This window comes from Pteronotus mesoamericanus, unplaced genomic scaffold, assembly GCF_021234165.1.
Source record: "Pteronotus mesoamericanus isolate MK-2021 breed Mesoamerican mustached bat unplaced genomic scaffold, CSHL_Meso_final contig_90, whole genome shotgun sequence".
NCBI classification, from domain to species: Eukaryota; Metazoa; Chordata; class Mammalia; order Chiroptera; family Mormoopidae; genus Pteronotus; species Pteronotus mesoamericanus.
The window spans coordinates 29,199,582-29,224,418 of NW_026555277.1; the positions used below are offsets into that span (position 1 = coordinate 29,199,582).

The 24,837-nt window shown below is 41.8% G+C and overlaps 1 protein-coding gene across 1 annotated transcript in view; it reads right to left on the reverse strand.

Moving 5' to 3' along the window:
• Positions 1-7,189: 7,189 nt before the first annotated feature.
• Positions 7,190-24,837, reverse strand: part of RAG1 (recombination activating 1) — a 32,435-nt gene continuing 14,787 nt past the window's right edge. The window contains exon 2 of the mRNA XM_054586223.1: positions 7,190-10,341. Within this exon, the coding sequence (XP_054442198.1) occupies positions 7,190-10,327 (3,138 nt within the window). The 5' untranslated portion in view covers positions 10,328-10,341. The remainder of the gene's footprint in view (positions 10,342-24,837) is intronic.

A 24,837-nucleotide genomic window follows, 5' to 3' on the forward strand; every position in this document is an offset into this window, starting at 1 on the left:
GAAAGGGCTTCCAACCGAGTTCAATCACCAATGGCCAATAATTTAATGCCATGCTTATTTAACAAACCCCCCATTAAACCAACCCGAAACAGTTATTTCAGGGTGGCACACCTCACCTTCATGGGGCCAGAAGCTTCTGCACTGAGGACCCTTCCAGACCTCACCCTATGTACCTCTTCATCTGGCTGTTCATCGGTACCATTTATAATGAGCCAGTTGATGTAACTAAAGTGGTTTCCTGAGTTCTGTGAGTTAGTCCAGTGAATTATCAAATCGGGGGGGGGGGGGCAGTATGGAAACCCCCCAAATTTGTATTTAACCAGGCAGAAATGTAGGTAGCCTGTACATGCCATTTGCAGCTGGTAACTGAAGTAGGGGCAGCCTTATGGAACTGAGCCCTATACCTGCGGGGCCTGGGCCAACTTCAGATAATCTATGTCAGAAAGGAATTTAACTGCAAAACATCCCATTAGTATTGGAGAATTGGTTGCTCTGGGGTAATAAAGAACTCTCAATGACCTTCTTGAAGCCAAGAATGGAAAGATGGCTACGGGAGCATGAGTTATTTACTTAGACCTTGTTCAGACCTCAGTATAAAAAAATGCATAGATCTTGGCCACCAAGTAAGTCAGTATGTATTTTGAGAAGGCAGAAATGCATCATCACCATCAGGAGTGGTAGGAAAGATTATGTAAAAGCCAGGGGGGAAAGGAAGTTTCCATGAGACAGAAAGGAAAAAGTCAGGGGAAGACATGTTGACTTCACCAAGCTGAGGCTCCTGCAGAACCTCTCTTCACTTCCTCCTGGTTGGACACAGTCATCGGAGGGAGTGGGACACATGCAGTAGGACATGTATAACTGATGTCAAAAATGTTTGAAATTGCTACTCCATCATTTAAATGTGTATGCCTAACCTTTCTCAGGCTGGGACAAATCTGCACACACTTAATACTTTCCGAAAGCATTCCAGTTGTGCCCCATGCCTGGTTGGGTGTTAACTGCATCAGTTACCTGCCTCAAACTCTTCAATGGTTTTCATTTGCACTTGGGAGGGTTTGAAATTTCCTTGACCCAAATTCAGCTGGTCCTGCATGATGAGGCCTCTGCCTGATTCTCCACACTCTTGCAGCCCCTCCCTCACCTTCTCTTAGTGGACTCCAGCCAGAGGAAATTTTCTTGGGTTCCTAAATGTCCTGCCTCAGCATCTGCCCACAGGCCAAGTCTTCTCCACTCTATCACCCTTCACCTGTCCTCAATCCACTCATTCTACCAGTCTCGATCTAACAGTTCCTCCTTCCTAGATGTTTTCTTTGATTCCCCAGTTTAAATTAAAAAAAAATGAGGATAGTATAAGCAGCCTCTGGGACAACTTTAAGAGGTCCAACATTCACATCATAGGAGTGCCAGAAGGATAAGAGAAAGAGCAAGAAATTGGAACTCTATTTGAAAAAAATGAAAGAAAACTTTCCCTGATTTGGTGAAGGAAATAGACATGCAAGTCCAGAAAGCACAGAGAGCACAAACAAGATGGATGCAAAGAGGCCCACTCCAAGACACAACATAATTAAAATGCCAAGGGTTAAAGATAAAGAGAGAATCTTAAAAGCAGCAAGAGAAAAGCAGTTAGTTACCCACAAGGGCGTTCCCATTAAACTGTCAGCTGATTTCTCAAAAGAAACTTTGCAGGCTAGAAGGGATTGGCAAGAAATATTCAAAGTCATGAAAAGCAGAAACCTACAGCCAAGATTGCTCTACCCAGCAAAGCTATCATTTAGAATCAAATAGTAGATGAAAAGCTTCCCAGACAAGAAAAAACTAAAGGAGTTTATCATCGCCAAACCATTATTATATGAAATGTTAAAGGAACTTATTTGAGAAAAAAAAGAAAATCAAAACTATGAACAATAAAATGGCAAAAATACATATCTATCAACAATTGAATCTAAAAACCAAACTAAAGAAACAAGAACAGAGACAGTATGATGGATATGGAGTGTTTTGATGGTTGCCAGGTGGGTGAGGGTGTGGGGGATGGGTGAAGAGGTAAAGGGATTAAGTACAAACAGTACAAATACATAGTTACAGAATAGCCATGGGGATGTAAAATACAGTGTAGGAAATGGGGTAGCCAAAGAACTTATACACATGACCCATGGGCATGAACAATGTTGGGGGAATGCCTGAGAGTGTGGGGAGTGCTGGGTGGAGGGGAGGCGAAAGGGGAAAAATCAGGACACTTGTAATAGGATAATCCATAAAATATAACTTTTTAAAAAATGTGCAGAAATAAAGAAAACATTGTGTTTCAGTTGCACGCAGTACTTTTCCTACCTGATGGCTGCTGGAGGGTGTAGTCACGCATTGGGCTGATTACAGATTGATGTCACCTCCCCCTAACTCTGTGAGCAGGAATCATCTGTGCTGCTCGGTCCTGTATCTCCTGTGCCAAGCATCCATTGTCTGCTCATAGAAGGTGTTCTATAAATATTTGTTTAAAATATAGGCTGAAGTAGTTAGAAAAAGTATTGGAAGTGATATAGAACTTAGCTGGGCCTTCAAGGGTAAGGAGATAACTTCATTCTTAAATGCAAAGGTAATAATCAACTACTTGGTCAAAGAATACAAACTTTCAGTCAGGAGTTTTAGTTCTGAGGAACTTGTATACAGTATGGTGACTATAATTACTAATACTAAATTGTACACGTGAAATTTGTTAAGACAGTAGATCTTTTAAGATCTACACACAAAATAACTATGTGAGGTGACGGATGTGTTAATTAACTTGATTGTGGTAAATATTTCACAACGCGTATGTGTAGCAAATTATCGTGTTGGACCCTTTAAATACATTTAATTTTGTTTGTCAACTATACCTCAAAGAAAGTTGGAGAAAATGAAACAAAGTTATGATAATACTAGTAAAAAAAAAATCAAGGAAGATGCCAGCCTGATGCTGGACCACTAAGGCCCATATTATGCTGAGATTTAACCTGTTACTTCCTGGCTTATGGGTTTCTGGAGGATGAGGCAGGGCTGCCAGAATAGGGAAGGGTACTTGGGGCCTTGGAGCACAGGCTATTTACCTATAAACACAAACATATGTCAGTGTTTTAAACCTGTGTGGTTGCACAGAGGCAGCCAGGCAGAATCTCAGTCCTGAGTGGAAGGGAGCTAGGAAATCTCAGCAAAAGTGGCACTAAGATGCTTGAAAATCTGTGGATGATGGAGAGATGACTGAGAAGGGCTAAGGGAAGGTGGATGGAACCAGAGGGAAAATTGTGAAGATGTGACTTTGCCATGTTCTGGCTGAGGTAAGCCTCAGTGACCCCTTGTGTAACATGAAGACCACGGTGGTACCAACTCCAAAAGGGTCCAAGGAGAAAACCGTATGCAGAGTGCTTGCCACGCTGTTTGCTAAGTGGTAGCCATTGCTGTTGTTGTTGTTGTTGTCACTATTACTATTATTATCATTATCATTAGGACACGCACTGAACAGAAGAGCCTGGGTTCCAGCTCAGTTCTGCTATTATCTGCATAGTCCTGGACAAGTCAGCCCCTCTGGCCAAAACTTTGAGTATATGAATATGTGAATTTTCTGGGGAACAGATCCAAATTTTTATCAGATTCTCAAAGGAGTTAAAGCTCACTGATTTGCAAATCCTACACTTTCAAAGATTTACTATTTATCTCAAGTATCGAGAACAAATTATCTCATTCTACATTAAGATAGATTATACTCATTATCACTCTTCTATTGCCCTTTTTTCTAAAGATCAACAAATTTATTTTGTGTTTCCCTCAAGAAAAAAGGTGTTACTTCATTTTTTAAATGTTGAACTCAACATTATTATGTGAATATAAATCACAATACCCACTATTCCAAATTTTAAACTTTTATTTCAAATGCTTAAACACAAAGTTGTTAACAGTAACCATAATATTAATGGGTGGAAATATTAAAATATAAACATAAGTATTAATAACATGTTTTATTGAATTTGAAAACATTTGACATGGAAATATACCAGGTTCGCACATCAAATAAATCCATTTCAGCCCAGTACCTGAACTTTCCCCAAAACAAAACAAACAAAAACAGGATTCTTGGTAGCCATTAAACAAACTTTATCATTCTTTGTAAGAAAATAAAGTACAATACCACAAAAAAAAATCTCACCAGAAATGATCTCTAAGGTATATTACTGTACTTAAAGGGAAAAAAGATAGGGACAAAATAGCTACTCATTTAAAATTGCTTAACATTGAAAGAATAGGCCCTCTCTCATACAGTAACTGAAGATATGTACAAATCTGCAATCAAAACTCACTTGCACCCCAATGATGATTTGTCCCTCCCAACACCACTGGTACTTACAAATCCTAATTCCTAGCTGTATGGAATAGGAATTCTGTTTGATGGAATGCCAGACCTACGCTCTCAACAACTGAAAAAAAAAAACCCAAAAAACTTTAACTAAATCTATATTTTGTGAAAACAAATTGGGGCAAAATGCCAGTTCACCTGTAAGGCAAAGATATCCTTTCCTCCTCCTCTTACTTCTCCATGCAGGTCTATGAACCCCAAAGTGCTTTTTGACCTCACACTGGCTATTCATCAATTTTCATCAGCCATTATCACTGGTCCCTGTAGTGCCCCTTGGTGGGTTGGAAGGAAAACTTGTAGAATCAGGTTTCACGGGGGGGAAAATGCATTGCTCTTGTGACGTTCCCGTCTATACTTCAAAAAAATGCTCCATTTGTTGCAGTGAATTTCCCTGGAGTAGGTGACTGCATTTGCAATGGGCATTGTCAAAAATCAAACTTTAATATAAAACCAGGGTCGGGGATATTGCAATCTCAACAATGGGGGCAGAAACAACCACAGGCAACATTTCTACATTTTGAAATTCCTGTGGCCAAATGTTCCTGGGGTTTATCAAAATGTGATCCAATGGAGGAATTATTGGGATGGCTGTACTATAAATCATGCTGTTAGTCACATGCATTCCAAATAGTTCCTACAAAGCTAGAAAAGGGGAATTTAATACTGGGAAGTATTTACAGTGCCACCAATTAAGTAACAGAGTGGAAACGGAAAAAAATCTACAAACCAGTGCCAGCATGCTTCAGGGAGTAGGATGATGACATGAATTCAGCTGTTTATTAGTGCAGAGACACGCTGTAAGGGCTAAATGGAAAGAAGAAAAAGGGTGGTTCTGAAGCCCATTCACGAACAAAATGCAAAACTACAAGAAAAAATAAAATTGAAATATGCCTATGTTTTTGATGACTAAACTACATGTCTTTGTCATTTATATATATTCTATATATAAAAAGAAAAAACTGCTGTATTTATTAAATGGAAAATACTGGGTTTAATCCCCATAAAAACACGAAATGCACATCATTTAGGAAAATGTCACTGATGTATGTTTGACGACTAAATTACAAAGCTGTTCGGTATACTATGTATGAAGTGTGGCAATTATGGTCAATAAAAATCAAAGGAAGAAAAAACTAATTAACACTATCATATCACTTTGACACACTAGCATATAAAAATCCCATGCCTGCTCTAAATGGCCAGCAATTGGCAATTCCCAAATTTCTAAGGATGCAGACAATAGTTTCCAAATAAGTGGAGCTGCCAGAGGTTTGGGGGCTTTTGGGAGCTTTAGCATTACTTTCCTCTATCAAAAGTCCTAAAGCACACCAATAACTTAAAAACTCACCCATTCCTGCCCACAAGAAACATAATCCCAGGATTATGAACTGTAGGGATTAATTGTGGATCCTAAACAAATATGATCCTGCCTTATGTTTAAAAAAAAAAAAAAGGGGGGGGTTAATTGTAGGAGTAGAAATAACATGGAATTTGGACACAAAAAGCCTGCATTCAAATTCCAGATCAATACTTATTATCCCTGTGACTTTGGACAAATCATTTAACCCTCCATCAAACAGGGATAATAGCAATGCCTACATCTACCTCACAGAAAAATGAGGCAAAAATGAATGTGAAAATATCCCCAAGTGCCAAAAAATAAAAACACTCTACAAATGTTAACTCTTCCGCTGTATTATGAGCAGACTTAGTTAAACTTAGCAAGTGGGAAAAGTGAAAAGGTATCCTGCTACAAAAACTTCAGTACACTGAAAGTCAATTGATCATAATAAAATAATAACACATTGCAGAGGGAAATACTCCAAGACACCTGGATTTAGTAACATTGACCCAGGTATCGTGTGGAGAAAATCTGGCAGAAATTTTCAACAAGACATTAAATCTGTTTTAATACAGTGAGCAAATCCAGATTTTAAAAGCCTCTGTGTCTTTGAGATTATAGAACAAAATATTTGGAGACTAAATTAATTGAAATTAAAAGGTAAAAATAAAAATCACACCTGGCTCCTGAGAGCTAAGTCAACATGTATTACTAGAAGGTTTAGCAACTAACTGTAATTAACAGTTGTATTCTTCTAGCTTCATGGCAGTAGGTGGCCTCCTCAACTTTTAAGGTTACAGCAGTAACATCATTTAAACCTAGAAAAGGTCTAATTTTCCAAAAGTTTTTTGGATGTATGGTATTTCTGAATAAATTTACCAATTGCGAAACCACATTGAAAACACTGTAAGGGTCATTGTGCCATACAAATGTGAGATATTATTATTATTAGAGATATACGGAAAGCCCTTTGTATCTTGTAAAGTTGGCCAACATATGTGAAAATTATAACAAAGAATTCTACAAAATCGATATAGAAAACACTTGTATCTCAATAAAAAGTATAATAAATTGAGGGGAGGGAATGAAAACCACAAGACAAATCCCTTCCCTGGCCTCTCTGGTCATCCTTCTTTGACGACCTTGGCTTTGATTTTCACGTCACTCATTCTCAAACACACACATCTTTGTTCATCTCTGGTCCCCTGCAGTTACTCCTCTTCTGAGTTACTGAGCTTTTCAAATAACTGATTTCTCCTGTTGCTTCTCTGAACTCCCTAAATGGCGCAAGCAATCAGCTCATCAGTTATCCATTCCTGGTTTCGGCATCTACAGCCTCTCCCACCTACCACCACTTGGTTGGTGAAGCCCTGCACACAAAAGTGAAGGGTGCTAGGAGGAGGCCTCAGTGCAACCCAAAGGAAAACTCATTTGCAAAACCAACTCATAAGCACCTGCCCTACTTAGAAGTCCATTGAATCTTGAGTTTCCAGAGAGTCCTCTAGGCCTAATGGGTCCTCCTCTAAACATCCCTGGGAGTTTATGGCAAACCCAGAGTTTTTTAATGCATTATGAGCGTTCATAAACTTCTGAAGGTATTTGGAAGTATACAGCCAGTGATGCTTCAAGACATCTTCCATTTCGTAGCACTTCGACTGCCGGGCATTCATTTTCCGGAAGCGCCTGAACAGTTTGTTGCCTGACTCATTTCCCTCACTTGCCCAAGCCCCAATGGAGCCATCCCTCTCAATAATTTCAGGGACGTGTGCCAGGGTTTTGTGAAAATAATTGGTGATTTTGCCCTCATACCTATATTTGAACTTGGTAGAGAGGAGCTCAGCAAACCGCTGTGAGTTGAAACTATACTGGCAGAGGGATTCTGGGCACTCTTTAGCAGGGCATGATGAGCGCCATACAGGTTTCATCTTCAAATAAAGGTCCATCAGCTCCCTCAGGGCTTCATGCCTCTCCTCGGAGGGAATTAATTCACAAACGGCTTCAACAGTCTCTTTGGTCATGAGCTTCCTGGCAAAGTTGCCATTCATCCTCATGATTGGTTTCAGGTTCATCTTCTTTCGGAGATGCTTGTCCAAGGTAGCCTGCCATCTTTTCCTTTCCTCTTTGGAGGCACTGGGATTCTTATACACCTCCCCTATCTCTAGCTGGAAAATCTTGTAGAACTCAGCTGCATTGCCAATGTCACAGTGGAGTGCATCGATGGAAGGGACTGTCTCAATGAAGGGCTTGGCCGAGACCCCTTTCACCCGATCCCGGAGCTCTTCCACAGACTCATGGAATGGGTTGGAACGCCAGACCTCATAGCGCTCCAGGTTCTCCGCATGGCTTCTGGTTATGGAGTGCAAGACAAGGTTTTGAGAGGCTTCCAGGCGGGTGGCATCACAAAGCGTGCAGATGTAGACAGAACCAGAAGCCTCGAGGCCTTCCACTTCACGGACAAGTTTCTCATCATATCCCGTGCCCCTGAAGATGAACTTGAAAGTCCGGAGGATGCCTCCCATCTCAAGCATCAATTCACTGTTCTTCATGGCCTCTCTCTCTGCAATGAGAGGGCTTAGGATGGCTGTGAGGGTCTCGTGGTCGGACTCATCGGCCAGCATAAGGCACAAGGGCTTGCAACACAGTTCAGAGTTAGGTTTGGCTTCCTCAAATACCTTCACATTCTGGGAGCCATGGGCTATAGTAATTTTCATGATTGTGAATGAGAACCGAACCGCCTTTTCAGGAACTGCTGGCCCGCTCCCGTGCTTCTCACTCACATCTCCCATCCCGTCACAAGACTCCTTCACCACTACGGTGAACGGGCCGTTCAGGTAGTCATCAAGGTCTTGGGCTCTCATGCCTCCCAAGATGTCTTCCTCCATGTCCATCAAAGCAGACACCAATGCTGCATCATAGCGAAACCGCTTCGCAATGGTGTCTACCGGGTAATCGTCCACAGAGGAGGTCAGTCCAGACAGCCCATCAATAATGCCCACATCAGTGCTGGAAGACACGTTCTTCAGAGGTGGCTGCCACTCGAACGGGTGGTAGCCCGGCAGAAGGATCTTCTCAGCACTCCGAAGGGCATGCAAAGGCTGAAAAATCTGCCTCCCCGTGATGGCTTTGACAGTCCTGTACATCTTGTGGTACTGACTACAGCTGAGGAAGGTGTTGACGCGGATGGCCAAGCACACAGCTGGCTGCAGGCCAGAGCCACGTCCCTGCATGATGGCCTCCAGCTCATCAGCTTGTCTGTGTTCATTTCTCGCCCTGAGCGCCAGCAAGAACAAGGTCAGGCACACAGACTTGACATCTCCACCTTCCTCTTTGTCAGCAAAGGCCTTCACTTGCAGCTTGAGCTCCCGCAGACGGTGTTTCTGAGCCCTCCGGGTCAGTGAGAGGAGATGCTGGCGGGGCCGGCCTCCTTTGTTGATGTGCACGAAAGTCTCTTTTGAGTTCTTGTGGCTTGAGACATGGTGATTATATTTTTCCAAGCTGACCTCCTCATTGCACTCTTTTGCTGGACATTTCACCATCAGGGAGTTCAAGATGCTCAGAAAGGACTTCACTGGACTCTCCAGGTCAGTAGGGAAGCAGGGATATCGGCAAGAGGGACAATAGCTGCCCATGACTTTGAGGCATCTGAGAATGCAGATCCTGCAAAACACATGCTTACAGGTGGTCTCCACGGGGTCAGCCAGGATGTGTTCACAGATCTGGCAGGAGATGGATTTCACAAAGTGTGCCGGGAAGTCCACTGCAAGGAGCTTGGTACTAAGATGAATCTTATTGCAGGTGGCAATCTGCTTCATCATTTCCTTGCTACTGATCCTTGCCTGAGCTCTCTTCTTGCGCTGACGTGCTTGCCTTGCTCGGTCAAGCACCATTTTGAGTTTTTTGCTGAGCTGCACATTTGGCTGATGAATCTTCCTCTTGAGTCCCCGACGGGCAGTGTGGCAGATGTCACAGGACGGTGTGTGGGGGTGCCACTCCATGGTTGCATTCCGTGGGAAGTAGACCTCGCTTGGGGCGCTGCTGAACTTCCTGTGCATGATGCTCCAGCAGTTATGGCAGAACTCAGTGGGGTGGATTGAGTCAACATCTGCCTTCACATCGATCCGGAAAACCTTGGCAATGAGGTCTGGCCAGGAAGTGACTCTCTTTTCCTTCTTTCGTAAAAGGACTTGGGTTTTACCATCCACGGGCCCATGGACTGGATATCTCCTATTGCGCTCAACATTTTTAAAAGAATTCCCGCAGATGCGGCAGAGATGCCGAAGGTTGGCTTGGTGGATTGCTTTTTCTCTTGCCTTCCCATCATCATCGTGGGATTTCTTCAAAAACTTAGGGTGAGGCTTTAACGCTGGTTGTGTTAAAGCTGGTTTCTCAGCCCCAGCCTTGTCCGGGACTACGGGAGATTGCTCTAGAGAGAGTTTCCCCTCAGAGGAATCTTTCTTTTCCGTTTGAGCTTCTTCAGGTGCCTTTTCCAAGGATCTCACCCGGAACAGCTTAAATTTCCATTCTGAAAATTTAATATGTGGATACTGGATTTCATCTGGAGTGGAACTGAGTCCCAGGGTGGGTGGCAAAGAGACAGCCATGCTGGCTGAATTGCCTGGAAACAATGAAAACAAGTCAGATTAGGAAAAAAGTACAATATCTCACCAATGCATCTTGGAAGGAATACAGATTCATACATTCAAATATTTACTCATTAATTCATCCAGAAAGTTACTTACTAAACCTCCTATTTTAATAGACTGTGTTAGGTGCTGATCGTACAGCAGAGAGGGCAATAGTTCCCTCTGTTGACACTGCCTGTGGCCTCTATACCATGTATCAAAGTACATGCATTGCCAGGTACTTTGCTTTGTTTCATACACATGCGTGAAATCGTATTTCCTCTCCACCAAAACCTTAACGTCTTTGAGAACAGAATCTTGGAGTAATTCATCTCTATCTCCCCAAGATTCCTAGTACACAGGTGCTCAACAGTGATTCGCTGAGTACCTGCAAGGAAAAACTAGCTACTAAAATCAAAGAAAAGTCACATTTTTCACATTGTATTAGCCTCATTGCACTAGCTTAACAATATATTTCCAGCTTTTTAAAGCCGTCTTCCGAGAGGCAGGCTGTTTATTTCTTCCAAACAGGTCATAAAGGGATGATAAAGCTACTAACCCAAAGAAACTAATTGCTCACTACTTGAAGGATAAAGTGAATTTTGAGGTTTATGAATGCAAGCTAATAATAAGAATCGTGGGTAGTAATTTTGCTTACAATTTTAATTAGTGAGCACTGCTACAAATTATAAGGCTGTGCCTACATTAGAAACAAAAAACACATTACTCTTTAACCTGCATTAAGCCATAATGTGCACATACAAAGATTCCAAAGGACTTACAAGATGAAAAATTCAAGTTGTTTCAGATATAAGCATAAGCAACTTTGAGGTGTCAGGCTGCCATCCTGAAATTCGTTACTGAGCAGTGGTCATTGGCTCTAGAGTTTGCGACAAGAGGTGGGAGTAATATTTACCTTCTGGTAAAAAAAAAAAAAATGCTATTATGTATGCCAGGAAAACCTAAAAATCTGGGGCGTGGTGCAGACATCAAAAAATATTGCAGAAAAACGTCTGAAAATGCCATTTGGGTCCTTTCTAGAACCAATTAGCCCAATACTCTCAAAATTCTTTAGTACATATAACCGGGAAAACAGCAATTGTATTTTCAACCTACCCTCTTTCTCTCCCAAATTAGCCTGGATTAACACTCTTGAATCACCAATTCTATCAAGCAACACTTTTCCCCATCAATTAATTAGCTAACCAAAGTGGTGATTTTTTCTTAAATGATCCTGTGGTCACGGCGACTAATCCTCAGGCGAACACCCTCGGGCCACAGATGGGTGGGGCAGGGTGTGAAAGGGCTAATCTTAACTGCGGGAGACAGCACGTTTCTTTTCAGAGCCTCCCTTTACACTGCTGAAGTCCTTTCCATCTTGCATGCATTATGCTTCAGAAATTGCTGTTTTTCATAAAAGTCAAAAGCCAATTTCCAAAACTTGGTTAAAGGGAAAATCCTGTTAAATTGTTCTATATGCAGAACCATGTGAAAATGAAACAAATTCCAAACTTTTTAAAAGGTCTCACTGGCCTCCAGGGTGTTTCAGCTCAACAAACACCTCAGGGTCGCTTATGGTTCAGTTATGTTTCTAAATCCTGCCCTGTGTCAGGGGTGAGGGCTTCTAAGTCTCCCCTATCTTATTGGCTTGAACTCATCCCCAGGTGCCTTTTCATTCCTTTAGCCTTTCCCTTTCCAGTCTTCTTTGGATGTACTTGTCTGGGATTCTGAGATAATAATAATAATCCTGTCTGGAACTAACAATAATGAGTTAGTCAAGCACCAGGCTAGGGAAAGACCCCTAGAACTATCTTCCCACCCTTCCCACTCCTCTGCTGACTCCCACTCCATAATGTTATATCGGAATCTACCAAAATGCATTTATTTAACTATTCCCATGGAGAGAGTGCCACCACCAAGCGATTATTAATGATTGACATACAGATCAACTGTATTTATTAGATTGTTTTCCAATTCAACTCCTAAAAGTTTATTCAAACTAGAAGCACGAAGTGGGGGGTGAGGCACTGTTATTCTTGTTATTAGAGGAATAGTCACCAAAATGCTAATAGTAGTTATCGGTGGAAGTTATAGATGTTTTAAAGACTTTATCCTTACCTATGATCTTTACTTTTCCTAAAATTACCATGTATTACTTTTAGAAGATAGAACTTTTACAAGCTATAGCTAATGAGATATTTTTTATCTATGTAAATACCAAAAGATAAAAATATTGCTATTACTCAGCTCTGCTGATGGCATGAGGAGATGAAGATATCTTCATACAGTGCACATTGGTGTAATATCTTTAGTGGACAACTTAGCAATGTCTTTAAAAAGCGGAAATATATTTTATCTTTGGTGCAATAAATCTGCTTTCAGGAACTTTTCTGTAGAAACTGTCCCACAAGTTGTTCTTGTAGGAAAAAACATTCCATAAGCTATCCCCACTTATATAGAGACAGAGAGACAGATTTGTTTTAAAAATTGTTACTTTAAAAATAGGAAACAGCATAAATAATCACCAATAGGGCATTATTAAACTATGGTCCAGTATAGAACGCAAAACAATACCAAAACTTAAATTTTCTATATGCATTGATGTGTATGTGCAATTTCTATACACATCAATAATAATACAATAAGATACCTACATGAAAAAACAGAAATAGAACAATAGCAATATAGTAGGGCTCCTTTTGTGCATGTTTGTTCATATTTGTGTGTATCTGAAGGTACGGAGATTCTGGAAGGATATGCACTAAAATCTTAACCATATTTACTCTCCAGAAAATAAAATGAGCACTGGTAAGAAGGTCTCTTTATTTTCTATCTTATTCACTCTTGTATCCTTCAAATTTTTCACAATAAACATTATTTTTTAAAATGTCATCAATTCAGTTTAGGGGAAAATGTTTTAAAGACTATATTTATATGTATATCCATAGTCACTTTTCCATATTTCTTTCTGCATTTGCCTCCAGAAAAGTTTAAGACCTCAAATCTGCATCTCAAATCTGGCCACCATCCTTAGCTTATCTTTCTTTTCTGGTAAGCATGTAGAGACGGGTCTAAGACATGAACCTGTAAACAATATGAAGTTAGAAAAGAGCCATCTTACAGTCATTTTTTTTTTTCCACACTCAGGAATCCTGCAAATGCTTGATCTCCTCTCTTTAAAAAAAATTCCTGCACAGTAGACCAACCTCCGAATCTACAAAGCAGAGTGGCTGTTGCTGGCTCAGCGCTGTTCCCATTGGACGCTGCCATCTCAACAGTGCCACCACCTGCCACCACAGCTACAGTGGTACCCTCCACCAGGCACAGAGTCATCTGTACAAACCAGTCTGGGAAGTTTGGATGAGGCAGAAGCTGTCATTGGTGGGGAGTGCTATCATTATTTACGTCTGGAGGTTGGACCACAGCAACAGCATCATCCCCGACCCTAGTCCAGCTCCGCACCCTGCGCACATATACATCCTAGCACTTGGCCCTCAGTCTCCCCTCTTAACACATTCAAGTTGGTCTATACACAATTTCTAAGTAACTACTGTATGCCCAGGTGCGACTCCCTCATCAGCACACCTGTTGCACTCATGCATTCATTCGCCCCACAAACACTGCTGTCTAATATTTGCCCAACACCGTCATCCAAAAGTTAGCAGCATCAAAAGCTTTTTCTAGGTCCCAGGCAGCCACAAAATATCCCCAAGGGTCTTGCCTTTCCTCCAGGCAACTTATTGCTTGAACCACTTCAGAAAGAAAAGTTCATTGTCACAGCCCCTTGCCAGGAACCCTGGTTCAAAGCCATGAAATCAAAGCAGGATTTCTACAGTGGCAATTCTCAAAATCATGCTGTATCAGAATCATTAGGGAGCTTGTGTTTTAAAAAAATAATATTGATGCAAATTATCAGCTCCCCGAGATTCTGATTCCGTTTATCTGAGATGGAGACCAGAAATTGCATTTTTTAACAAACATTCCAGTGATCCGGCTATGAGTGGTCCACGGGTCACACATTGGAAAATACTGGTCTCCTACTTAGTCCGAGAAATTCCTGTCAGTACCTGACAACAGCTGGGAAAGCACACATTCCCTCCCACCCTGGAATCTGTTTGCCCCTCATAATTTTTCTTTTGCCTGGACCAGCACAGTATTCCTTCCCCGAGATCTCACGTCTTTCCTTCCGCTGATTTGTTTACTCATTCATTCAAGGAGCACGCCTTAAACCCTTCCTCCGCCTACAGCAGTCACTTATAGGAACTCAGGTATTTTGTACCTTTGTTATGAACCTTCAGTGTCTTTGTAAACTTGGCCTCTTGCTCCTTTCCTATTTTCATAATTAGAGAACAAAATCAAATTGATGTCAGCTTCCCTCACTCCCTCCCTTCATCCCATGCAAGGAAAAAAGCCCAAGTATTTCTGTTTAGAAACATAAAAATGTAAATAAATGCATAGCTCAAGGCAGGGAAAGCCCGAGGGTTACCTTGCTCAGCAGGCTGCCTGGGCAAAGTGTTGGGATGTCTGTAATTCGGTTGATATTATTGGACACCAACAAGAAAGCAAAGCGTGTTCTCCTCTCCCTCTTTGCTCTCTTGTCCCTCAGAGCAGGTGGCTGCATTATTTATCGGCTTCCACAGTCCTTCCCAGCCTCCCCCTCCGCGGAGGGCTAACCACAGATGATGGCAGCCAATCACAGCCCAGAAGCCCCCAGCTCCAGCTGGCACCTGGCTCTTCAGGAAGCTTTGTTGGGGGACCTGAGTCTAGAACTGAGCATGGGTGTGTGTGTTGGAGCATTGCCAAAGCTGCCAGCTCAGTCCCCTGTTTGTTTGGAAATGATCTTGCCAATATAAGTTCTCCTTCTGTCAAGGTTCTATAGCTCTGTGTCTCAGTTTCCTTCTCTGTGAGATGGAAATACTAATAGTATATACTTCAGAGAGTCAATGAGGTTATACAATGAGAGTTATAAGGAAGTACTTGGAACAGTGCCTACCTTTAGTACAATAGATACCCATCAAATACAACTATACAATAATTTTGTATTATTTTGAAGTGGTAGCCAAAGCACCCCTGAATTCTCCTACCTGGTCAATTCTCAGGGGAGGCTGGGCTCCTTGCCACAACACTAACTCTAAACATACTAGAGTTTTGCAGTCAACAGACTTTGATGCCTCAATTCCCTCATTTACAACCTAGTATTGATAATATTAGCTCCTACGTATTGAGAGCAAAAAGTGAGGCTTCTGAGAGCTTTACATACCATTTATTACAACAATCCTGCACATCTGACATTCTTTTCTCCAGAGAGAAAGAGCAGCAGCTTCGAGCAATGAAGAACTTGACAGCGGTGACATTGCCACTACATAGGGAAGCTGGGGTGGGCTTCCAAGGCCTGTGTTCTTCACCACTGCACTGTATTGTACAAGGAGAATACGAAGGCCACTTGAGCAACAGTGTGAGCATGACTCAATAATGAACACCAGTATACCTAGCACAGTCTGTATTATAAGAACCCCTTATAATTCTCAGACCAGCTTTATCCCGTTAAGTACCTTGTGTTCAGCTAATATGTGAGGGATTACTTTGCTCTCACTTTGTTCTCAGCACAAACAGTCAAAGAGGCAGATGCAAGGATTCCTTCATGCTTTGCTGCCTTTATTAGATACTCCTCTTATATCCCTACTATTCTGTGCTTGGGCCTGTCCAACCACACAACAGTCCTGGGGACACAGCTTCTGCTCAGCAAGCTCAAGACAGAGCGGATGCCATTGCAATAATAGAGCAGGGAACTGGCCTGTGGCTTCTAGGGGCTTTGGTGTTTTTATGCCCAAGGGGGTGAAACTTTCACCTGTGGTTCACATGACATTGTGGGGCTAGGCAGGTGGGAACAGACTCTTTGCTGAAGACAGTGCACGTGTTCAAATCAGCAGGAAGCAGGGCCTTTGGGATGTGCCTTGATGTCCTTTTATATTGTGCAGTGCAGTCAAGTAGAGAGGATCACAAGGTGGCTATCATGACAGATATCCTTCCTGTCCATCCTCTTATGCTCCAAAACACCCCATCTCCACTTAACTCACAGGAAAAGAAGGAGCCAGGTGTTCTTGCTTAACCTTGAAGGAAGCAGGGAAACAGTGATATCTTAAAGAACTAGAAAAAAGTAGCCAGAACCGGCTTCCAAGGATCAGGCTTAGTTCATACACGGATGTAGAAGTTAAGTGGAACCAGCGTGACCAACCGTCCCAATTTGTCCAGGACTTTCCTGGATTTAGTCCTGAGAGTCCAAAGCAAACAGGGAGGTTAGTCATCCTTTTGTTCCAAACCAGAATTGGAAAATGTTCTGTGCTCAAAAAATTCACAAATGGAATCTTTTTCAATTTTTCTTGGGGAAATTAGATTGTTCAAAGAGACTCATCACAGAACATTATTCAGGCCATGGGGAATGGGGCGTGAGGGTCAGATCAGGTAATGGAAGATCTTTCTCTTTTTTACAGTACTCACCATAGATTTTCATATTTTAAATTGTTATCAGACATGTACTTTTGTAAATATTAAATAGCACAATATTGACAAGGAAATAAGTGTTCATGATGTATTTAAAACAAGACAGAAAGTATCGGATGCATGTGACGATACACTCTTCTCATTGTTTTGTTTCATAAAAGTCTGGATTTGTTTACGTCAGATTCTTCAAAGGCATGATTTCCAGTATTTTCTTGTTCTTCCCCGTTACACCCGGGGGCTCTCCCCCATCCGCGCTGAAACCCTGCTGCCATCACTTGTCCTCTGCTTGAGACGGGACCCCCGCTGGCCACGAAAATCCCACCCACTCTTCTTGTTTCAAATCCTTTCCATATAACAAATTCCACCTGGAGCAAACAGATTTCCATCATAAAACGGCAAAGTCAGAGCTGCCTGAAATTCCACGTTGTGGCAAGCAAATTAAAAATAAAACCCTGCTGACAGACCTTGGCCCATTTAGCACGTGGGAAAGAATGAAAAGGGCAAACCAGAGTTTGGACAACCCAATGCCAGGTTCCAGCCCTGAGCGCAGCCCTCCCGCGGAGCGATTAGCTGTGGTTAATCCTCCAAGTGCCAACAGGCCGGCTCCCACTGGACTGTACACCCCGCTATCCCTCCCTGCACCCCTCTCCATCGGAGCTCCAATCCCTCCTAAGCAGGTTGCCTACCCTTATTTCCCTTGGCTCCCTGCAGGCCATTTTAAAGAGACCTTTTCAAATTCAATTTCTTCCCAGACAGCCAAGAGCTCCGGTTGCTGATATCAATCAAAATCTACTCCTGCAGCTGTGGTCTGAGTGTGTGAACACTGCATTTTGTGCTCTTATCATAATCCAGCAGATGCTGTTTACTGACATTGTGATTACAAATGTAAGCATGTATCTGTATCCCCAGCTAGCAAAACTCTCGTCTTCTAACATCAAATTCAATGCTAGAGCCAGAAGGGAACTGAGGGGTTATCTGACCCGATGGATGCATTTTATAGGTAAGAAACTGTCTCCCGGAAGGGCAAAGTCCCCTGTTCAATGTCACAGGAGGGAATTAGGGACAGAAATAACATAACAAACCCAGCCTCCCTGGTCCCAGGACAAGATTCTTTCCACTACACAGGAAAGGGAGCCTCCTTCTCCCCCAAGCCGTCTTGCTTCTCTTAGCCTGGAAAGAAAACTCGAGGTGGCAACGAAGCAGAACCTGAACAGGTCATTGCTAGATTAGCTTCTTCAGTGATATGCAAACCTGCCACCGCACGGGTGGTGGAGAACCAGGATCCCCACACAGTCGTTTCTACCCGACTTCCACAGTCTTCAAATTGCTTCCTAATTAACTCAACGTTGATTATCCCTGTTAGTAAATTTTCTAATGCGTTATTAATTGCTCTAAACGTCAGCTGCAGCTCATTCCCTACAAACTCCGAAGTGCCGCAGCGGGCTTTCTGCTGTGAGCGGCGCTGTTTCCTGAACAGCTAGTGCCATCGTGTGGGCAGGAAGTTCTACATCAGCCGTTTTCAACCTTTTCCATCGCCTGGCGCCCATAAACTAACGACTAAAATTCTGCAGCACACCAAAAAATGTATTTTTTTTTTTTGCCGACCTGACCAAGGAGAAAAAAAAAGGGTATAATTTTGATTCACACCAGACAGCTATCGTTGTGTTGGTTGGTGTCATTTTTTTTTTTTTTAATTTGACAATCTAAAGGAAAAGAAGTCAGTGCCGCGGACGAAATTGTCAGGTATTGCATGTTTTAAAAATTCTTGTGGCGCCCTGGCGTGCCTGACATGGCACGCCCGCTGAAAACCACTGGTCTCTATCATTGAGCTATCCGAAGTCTCAAAATTTGACTGAATTCGTGAACTAGTTTGGAAGGAATCCTAAGTTTGGTTCTCCCCGCTCGTCCCCTTATCCCAATTTCTATCTTCCCTCTCGACCCCTCCACCTTTCCTCCATCTTAGGAAACCCCCCATAATCCCTATAGACTAAGAAACACACACCGAGCGCTGGGGCCGTCAAAGCCCTTTGCTCAGGGCCCCGCACCTAATTGTCTCCAGCCTTCCACCACCGTCCGGGCCCAACGCCGACCTCCGCTCTCGCTATTTGGTTACTGCTACGTGGCCCCAGAAAATACGTGCTACGTGCCTTCTCCTCGTTCCCTCAAACAAGTGAAGACGTGAGGACCGCGTCTTCGTGAGGGAGTTGGGGGAACGGAAAAGTAATGTCCAGGGTTCAGGACTCTCCTAGACAGCCTTTCGAATTTCAGGACCTCTGTTCCATTTTCAAACCCCAATTGCAGAAAGGCATCCCTTTCCTCGCTGGTATTGAGCTGTACGCAATCTAAGAATGAGTTCCACCACCAATGGAGGGTGACGGTGATCTACATTCCTCAGGGCTAGCATTCACGTTTGAGGAACAAGCCTTCTCAGGCCAAGAGTAAACAAAATGGCCTGACATGACTAAGGGCAATAAATATCTTTACGAAAGCCAAACGGGGCAATCGCCTCATGCTCCCAAACTCGGGGGGGGGGGGGCTCCAAAAATGTCACAATAATTTTTGGAGGGTTGAGAAAGGGATGCTTTTAAACAGGGGATTTTATCTATAGTTACTGCATGCTTAATTTTCTATACAATGAGAACAATGACTAAGTTTCTAATAAATTTTAATTAAAAACGATATTCCTTTTCAACTTATGCATAGTGATTCTGGGGAGAGATGGAAAGGAAGAATCAACTTCTCCTTCCTCTTGGATATCCTGGTCATAACAGATGCCTGTAGCCAAATATGCCAGTTATTCCAACTCTCAGTGGAACATTTCAAAAGGCACCTCAGTTTCTTTATTTGTAAAAGCAAAAGGGGAGAAAGAGGAGATGCCAGTATTCCATTATTTCACCTGTATCACCCTCACAATTTTTGCTTTATCCAAATACCACCTGTACTATTATTTATTTAATGTTTTTCTTAAAGGAAGTCACTTTGGTTACTTAAGAACAGAATAACAATTTTAAAATCCTAAAATTTTTTTAAAAGCAAATAAATGGTTTTCATATTATCAAATTATAGTAGCAGAGACACTATGGAGGAGGGAAGGTTAGTGTGCATCACGGTCTACCAACACCAAACAAATAGTTTCTCCTTCCCCAAATCAAACAATTGAAAGAAAATTAGGAAAGCAATTGTGTTAAGTGTACTCAATGTTAATATGTCTCTACCCAAAATCCTCTTGTGTACTACCTAGAATGCTTCATGTGCTACACTGAGACTCGGTAAAACATCAAAGGGTGTGATGTCTAAGAAACTTTCCAATTCTAAAGCGCTGCCATTTGTGTGTATTACAAATCATTCCGCACCTGTCACTGATCAGCTGACTGCAGAAAGTCAATTCAGGAACATGCCCAGTAGGTGGCAGGATTGAGACACCGCAGATGCACTTTCTTAATATAGCTCCTTTTGTTTACAGCTCTTCCTCCTCACCTGCTGTTTGTCTACATCTGCCTCTGGGTCCCAGAGGAAAACAACAGACCAGCGTATCGCTTGATGCGGAAACCAGACTGGGGCTCCAAAATATTCCCACTTATTGGGAGATGGCCCAGCCTCCCTACCCTCGCTCCTCAGGAATCTGATTCACCATCTAAACCTAGGAAACAGAAAGGATGGAGAAGATCCCTGTGCCATGGATCCAATTTGAGGTTTTAAATCAATCAACCAACCCTCTGGCATTTTAAAGCATATGCATTGTGTTAGACAGGGATTACAGAACATAACCTACTGCTTGCAAGCTACAGGTTAATTGGGCAGATGACATTAAAGCTGTTGCTTTTAATGAATGGAACAAGATAGAACATAACTGCTAAATTGCATGCTAGAAGCCATAAGAAATGTGAAGTTTCAGAGGAGATTAGGGGAAAGCTAGCAGACCCTTTTTTCCCATTGGCCTTTAAAATGCCTATAAAACCTACAAAATGAGAGAATATTTCAGCAGTATAAGACATTAGTGATAAAAATTAGACATATACCAAGATCCCTAGTCTTTATAGATTAGCAGAATGATGGGTAGACAGGATGTATATTGGTATGCTAAAGCTATCATAAAGAAATATCACAAACTGGGAATATAAATAATTAGAAATTTATTTTTGAGTTTTGGACATTGCAAGTTTAAGATCAAGGTGTTGGCAGGCTTGGTTTCTCCTGGAGCTTCTCTCCTTGGTTTGCAATAACTACCTCCTTGCTGTGTCCTCACACGGTCCTTCCTTTGCACTTTCATATCCCTACTGTCTCTTCCTCTTCTTATAAGGACCCCTAGTCCTATTGGATTAGGGACCATTTATATGATCCCATTTAACCCAATAACCTCTCTAAGGCCCTGTCTCTAAAAACAGTCACATTGGAGGTTAGTGCTTCAACTTATGAACTGTAGGGGACACAATTCAGACCATAACAGGGTCCCAATCTACACTTCAATTTTTGCAGAGAAAATAACCTTGGAAAGGGTGGAAGGACAGGGGGGTAAAGGGGGAAGAGAGAGAAAGAAGGGAAGGAGAGGGAGACAAGGAAAGGGACTGAACTGAGGCCTTCTTTTTGACCCACAGGTTGGCTCCAGAGATGCCTTCCAACCTAGAGATGGGGAGCAAGGCTGCCATATTGAACAGGGTCGCCCAGAGCAGGAAGGTTTGGGGCATGGAGCAGAATGGAGAATTTGCCTCAGACAAGTAGCTATGGCAGTATCTGGGAAACCAACGACAAAGAAAAGAATGAAAATTCATTTCAGGCCCTGGCTAAGTAGCTCAGTTGGTCAAAGTGTCATCTCAATACACCAGGGTTATAGGTTTGATCTCTGGTCTGGGCACATACAGGAAGCAATCAATAAATACATAGGTAAGTGGAAAAGCAAAGCAATCAATCTCTCTTTCTCTCTCTCCCTCCTTCCCTCCCTTCTTCCATCCCTCAAATCAATAATTTTTTTAAAAACATAAATTCATTTCAGGCAGGTAGCACTGCACTAACCACAAAATAAGGCAAAAGAAAAGGTTAAAGAGCCCTTCAAAATGCCTCTGGTTCAAACTCCCTTTGCCTCTTTGCAACTGCAGCTTCAGATGCTTGTAAGATTTAGTCCCAGTTCAATGACCATGTATTTGTTTTACCATATGAAAAAACAATGTCATAAAACTAAAAGGAGCCTGGCAAATATACAGTAAGCCAGTAGCCTATCCGTACCTGTCTTCTTATTCTGTCAAATAAGAACCCATTGAAAAAAGTAAGAACAATTTCAATGTGAGTCTCTGTGCATTTGCATTGATGAGTTTTACAGTTGGAAAAAAAGATAACATTGTATTTCCTGTACATAGTAGGTCTAGTTTAAAACTCAAGCAGAAACTGCAGGTAGCCCCTGGAAGGAAAGGTCTAAAGGTTCTGATTGAAAGGTCCTTTCTACCAACTCTACATAAAATTCTCCTCTTTCTAGGATGAATAATAGCACAAAATCAGTATGATAGCTATGAAGAAATTCTATAGCACCAAGAAAAACCTTTTTTTAATTACCAACTATTTCGATGCAAAAAGCTTTTTCTGAAACAGAATAAAAATGTAAAATATTCATTTACTTTTATTCCTATAAAGAATTGGATCTACTGAACAAGAAGGAGCCTTGGTAAGAAGATAAGCCAAAAAAAAAAAAAAAAAAAGGTGTGATGAAACTAACACCAAGGAGAAGGCACAAAATAAATACATTGGATGCTATAAAAAGACAAATGTGCAACTTGGTGATACAGAAGACAAATTGGAGAAACACTTTAGGATCACATACACAACGAATGAAGATATCAAAATAATGAGAGAAAAAAGATAGGGATAGATACTATAGAATAAATGAGATGGTGGAATGAAACCCAAAGATTGGTGGCATCTCCCCAAACAATTGAATCCAGTCAAGTCAAATGGAATAAAAGCATTACTCAATACATAATCAAAGTCAGTTGTCCAATGCTTAACAAAGTGTTAGCTTTAGGAGAGCTCATCACCACATTTGGATAAAGACAATGAACAGAGAGCTCTTCCAAGGCAGAGACTATCAAAATTTTAGAGTTTAAAGAATAATTTAAAAAATCTTGAAATTACTCATTCCTGGAAAAAAAAACTTCCTCTGAAAAACAAAACTTGAGACTAAGATAAAAAAAAACAAACCTGATATGCTACTCAATGCTTCTTTGATTTTCACTGTTGTTAGGATAACCATTGCTACCCTGCATTGGTTTGTTTTTAATTTGCAATAGATAAATGATAGATAAATAGATTATCTCCATCTTTTTACCTATCTATGCTATTTTTCCTTTCATCTTTTAATTAAATATTTTATTATTGTTCTATTACAGTTGTCCCAATGTTTCCCCCTTTGCTCTCCTCCGCCCAGCCCACCCCCGCTCCCACCGTCAATCCCCGCCCTGTTGTCCATTCATGCATGTTCCTCGACTAGTTCCTTCTCCTTCTTTCCACCCTTTGTCCCCTCCCCACTCCCCTCTGGTTGCTGTCAGTCTGTTCCATGCCTCTGGTTCTGTTTTGCTCGTTTGTCTTGTTCATTAGATCCCTCTTAGAAATGAGATCGTATGGTATTTGTCTTTCATGGCCTGGCTTATTTCATTTAGCATAATATTTTCCAGTTCAATTTATGCTGTCACAAAAGGGAGGCGTTCCTTCTTTCTTTCTGCTGTGTAGTATTCCGTTGTGTACATGTACCACAGTTTTTTGATCACCTCATTTACTGATGGGTACTCAGGCTGTTTCCAGCACTTGGCTATTGTAAATAATGTTGCTACGAACATAGGGGTGCATAGGTCCTTCTGAATTGGGGTTTCAGCATTCTTAGGGTATAATCCCAGCAGTGGAATCGCTGGGTCAAAAGGCAGTTCCATTTTTAGTTTTTTGAGGAAACTCCATACTGTTTTCCACAGGGGCTGCACCCCCACCAACAGTCTGCATTCCCACCAACAGTGCACTAGGGTTCCCTCTTCTCTGCATCCTCACCAGCACTTCTTGCCTGTTGATTTATTAATAATGGCCATTCTGACTGGTGTGAGGTGGTATCTCACTGTGGGTATTTTTTTTTTCAATTTATTTATTTTTAAAAACAAACTATTAAGTATATTACATATATGGAGAAGTGCATACAAATATTTATGTACAAATCTCCTTCCCTTGAATTCAGATAAAATCTGTGACTTACTCTAAGCAAGGGTATATGGCAAGATAACACTTATGCCTTTGGCTATTCTACATCATAGAAGCCCCTGTCTTAGTAGCCAAGAAAGAGACTTTCCTTCTTTGCTAGTTTGAAGTGATAACCTTCCACAGAGGACCTATGGAGAGCGCCACCTAACTGGGAAAGTCGGGCAGCCTCACATTACTGAGAGTAGACCCCCAAGTAATGAACAGCAAAAACCAAACATCTCGGTCATATTATGTCAAAGATATGAATTCTGCCAAAAACCTGTAAGGAGATAGAAGCAGACTTTTTCCCAGTGAAACCTCTGATAAAATTGCAGCCCAGTGAAACTCTGAGCAGAGGACCAGCTAAGCCTTGCCTGGGTTCCTGTCCCACAGAAACGGAGAGATAACACAATAGTCAAAGAGTACAAACAACCCTAATGTCCATTAATGAATGAATAAGTAAACAAAATGTGAGACAGTCATCCCTCCATACCTATGGGCTTTGACTAGATGGATTTTTTTCAAAAATGCGAAAACAATTCAGTGAAGGAAAGACAGCCTTCTAAACAAGTGGTGCTAGATTAATTGGACATTCAAAGGTTTTAAAAAAAAAAAAAGGAGGAGGAGGGAGAGATGGGGTGCGGGAGGAGGAGAAAGGGGAGGAAAGGAAAGAAGGAAGGGAAGGAAGAAAAAAGGAAGGAAGCTATCCTAGTCTCAGAACAGATCACAGTAAAAAGACTAGCAATCCGATTACAAAATAGGCAAAAGGCACAAAGAGACAT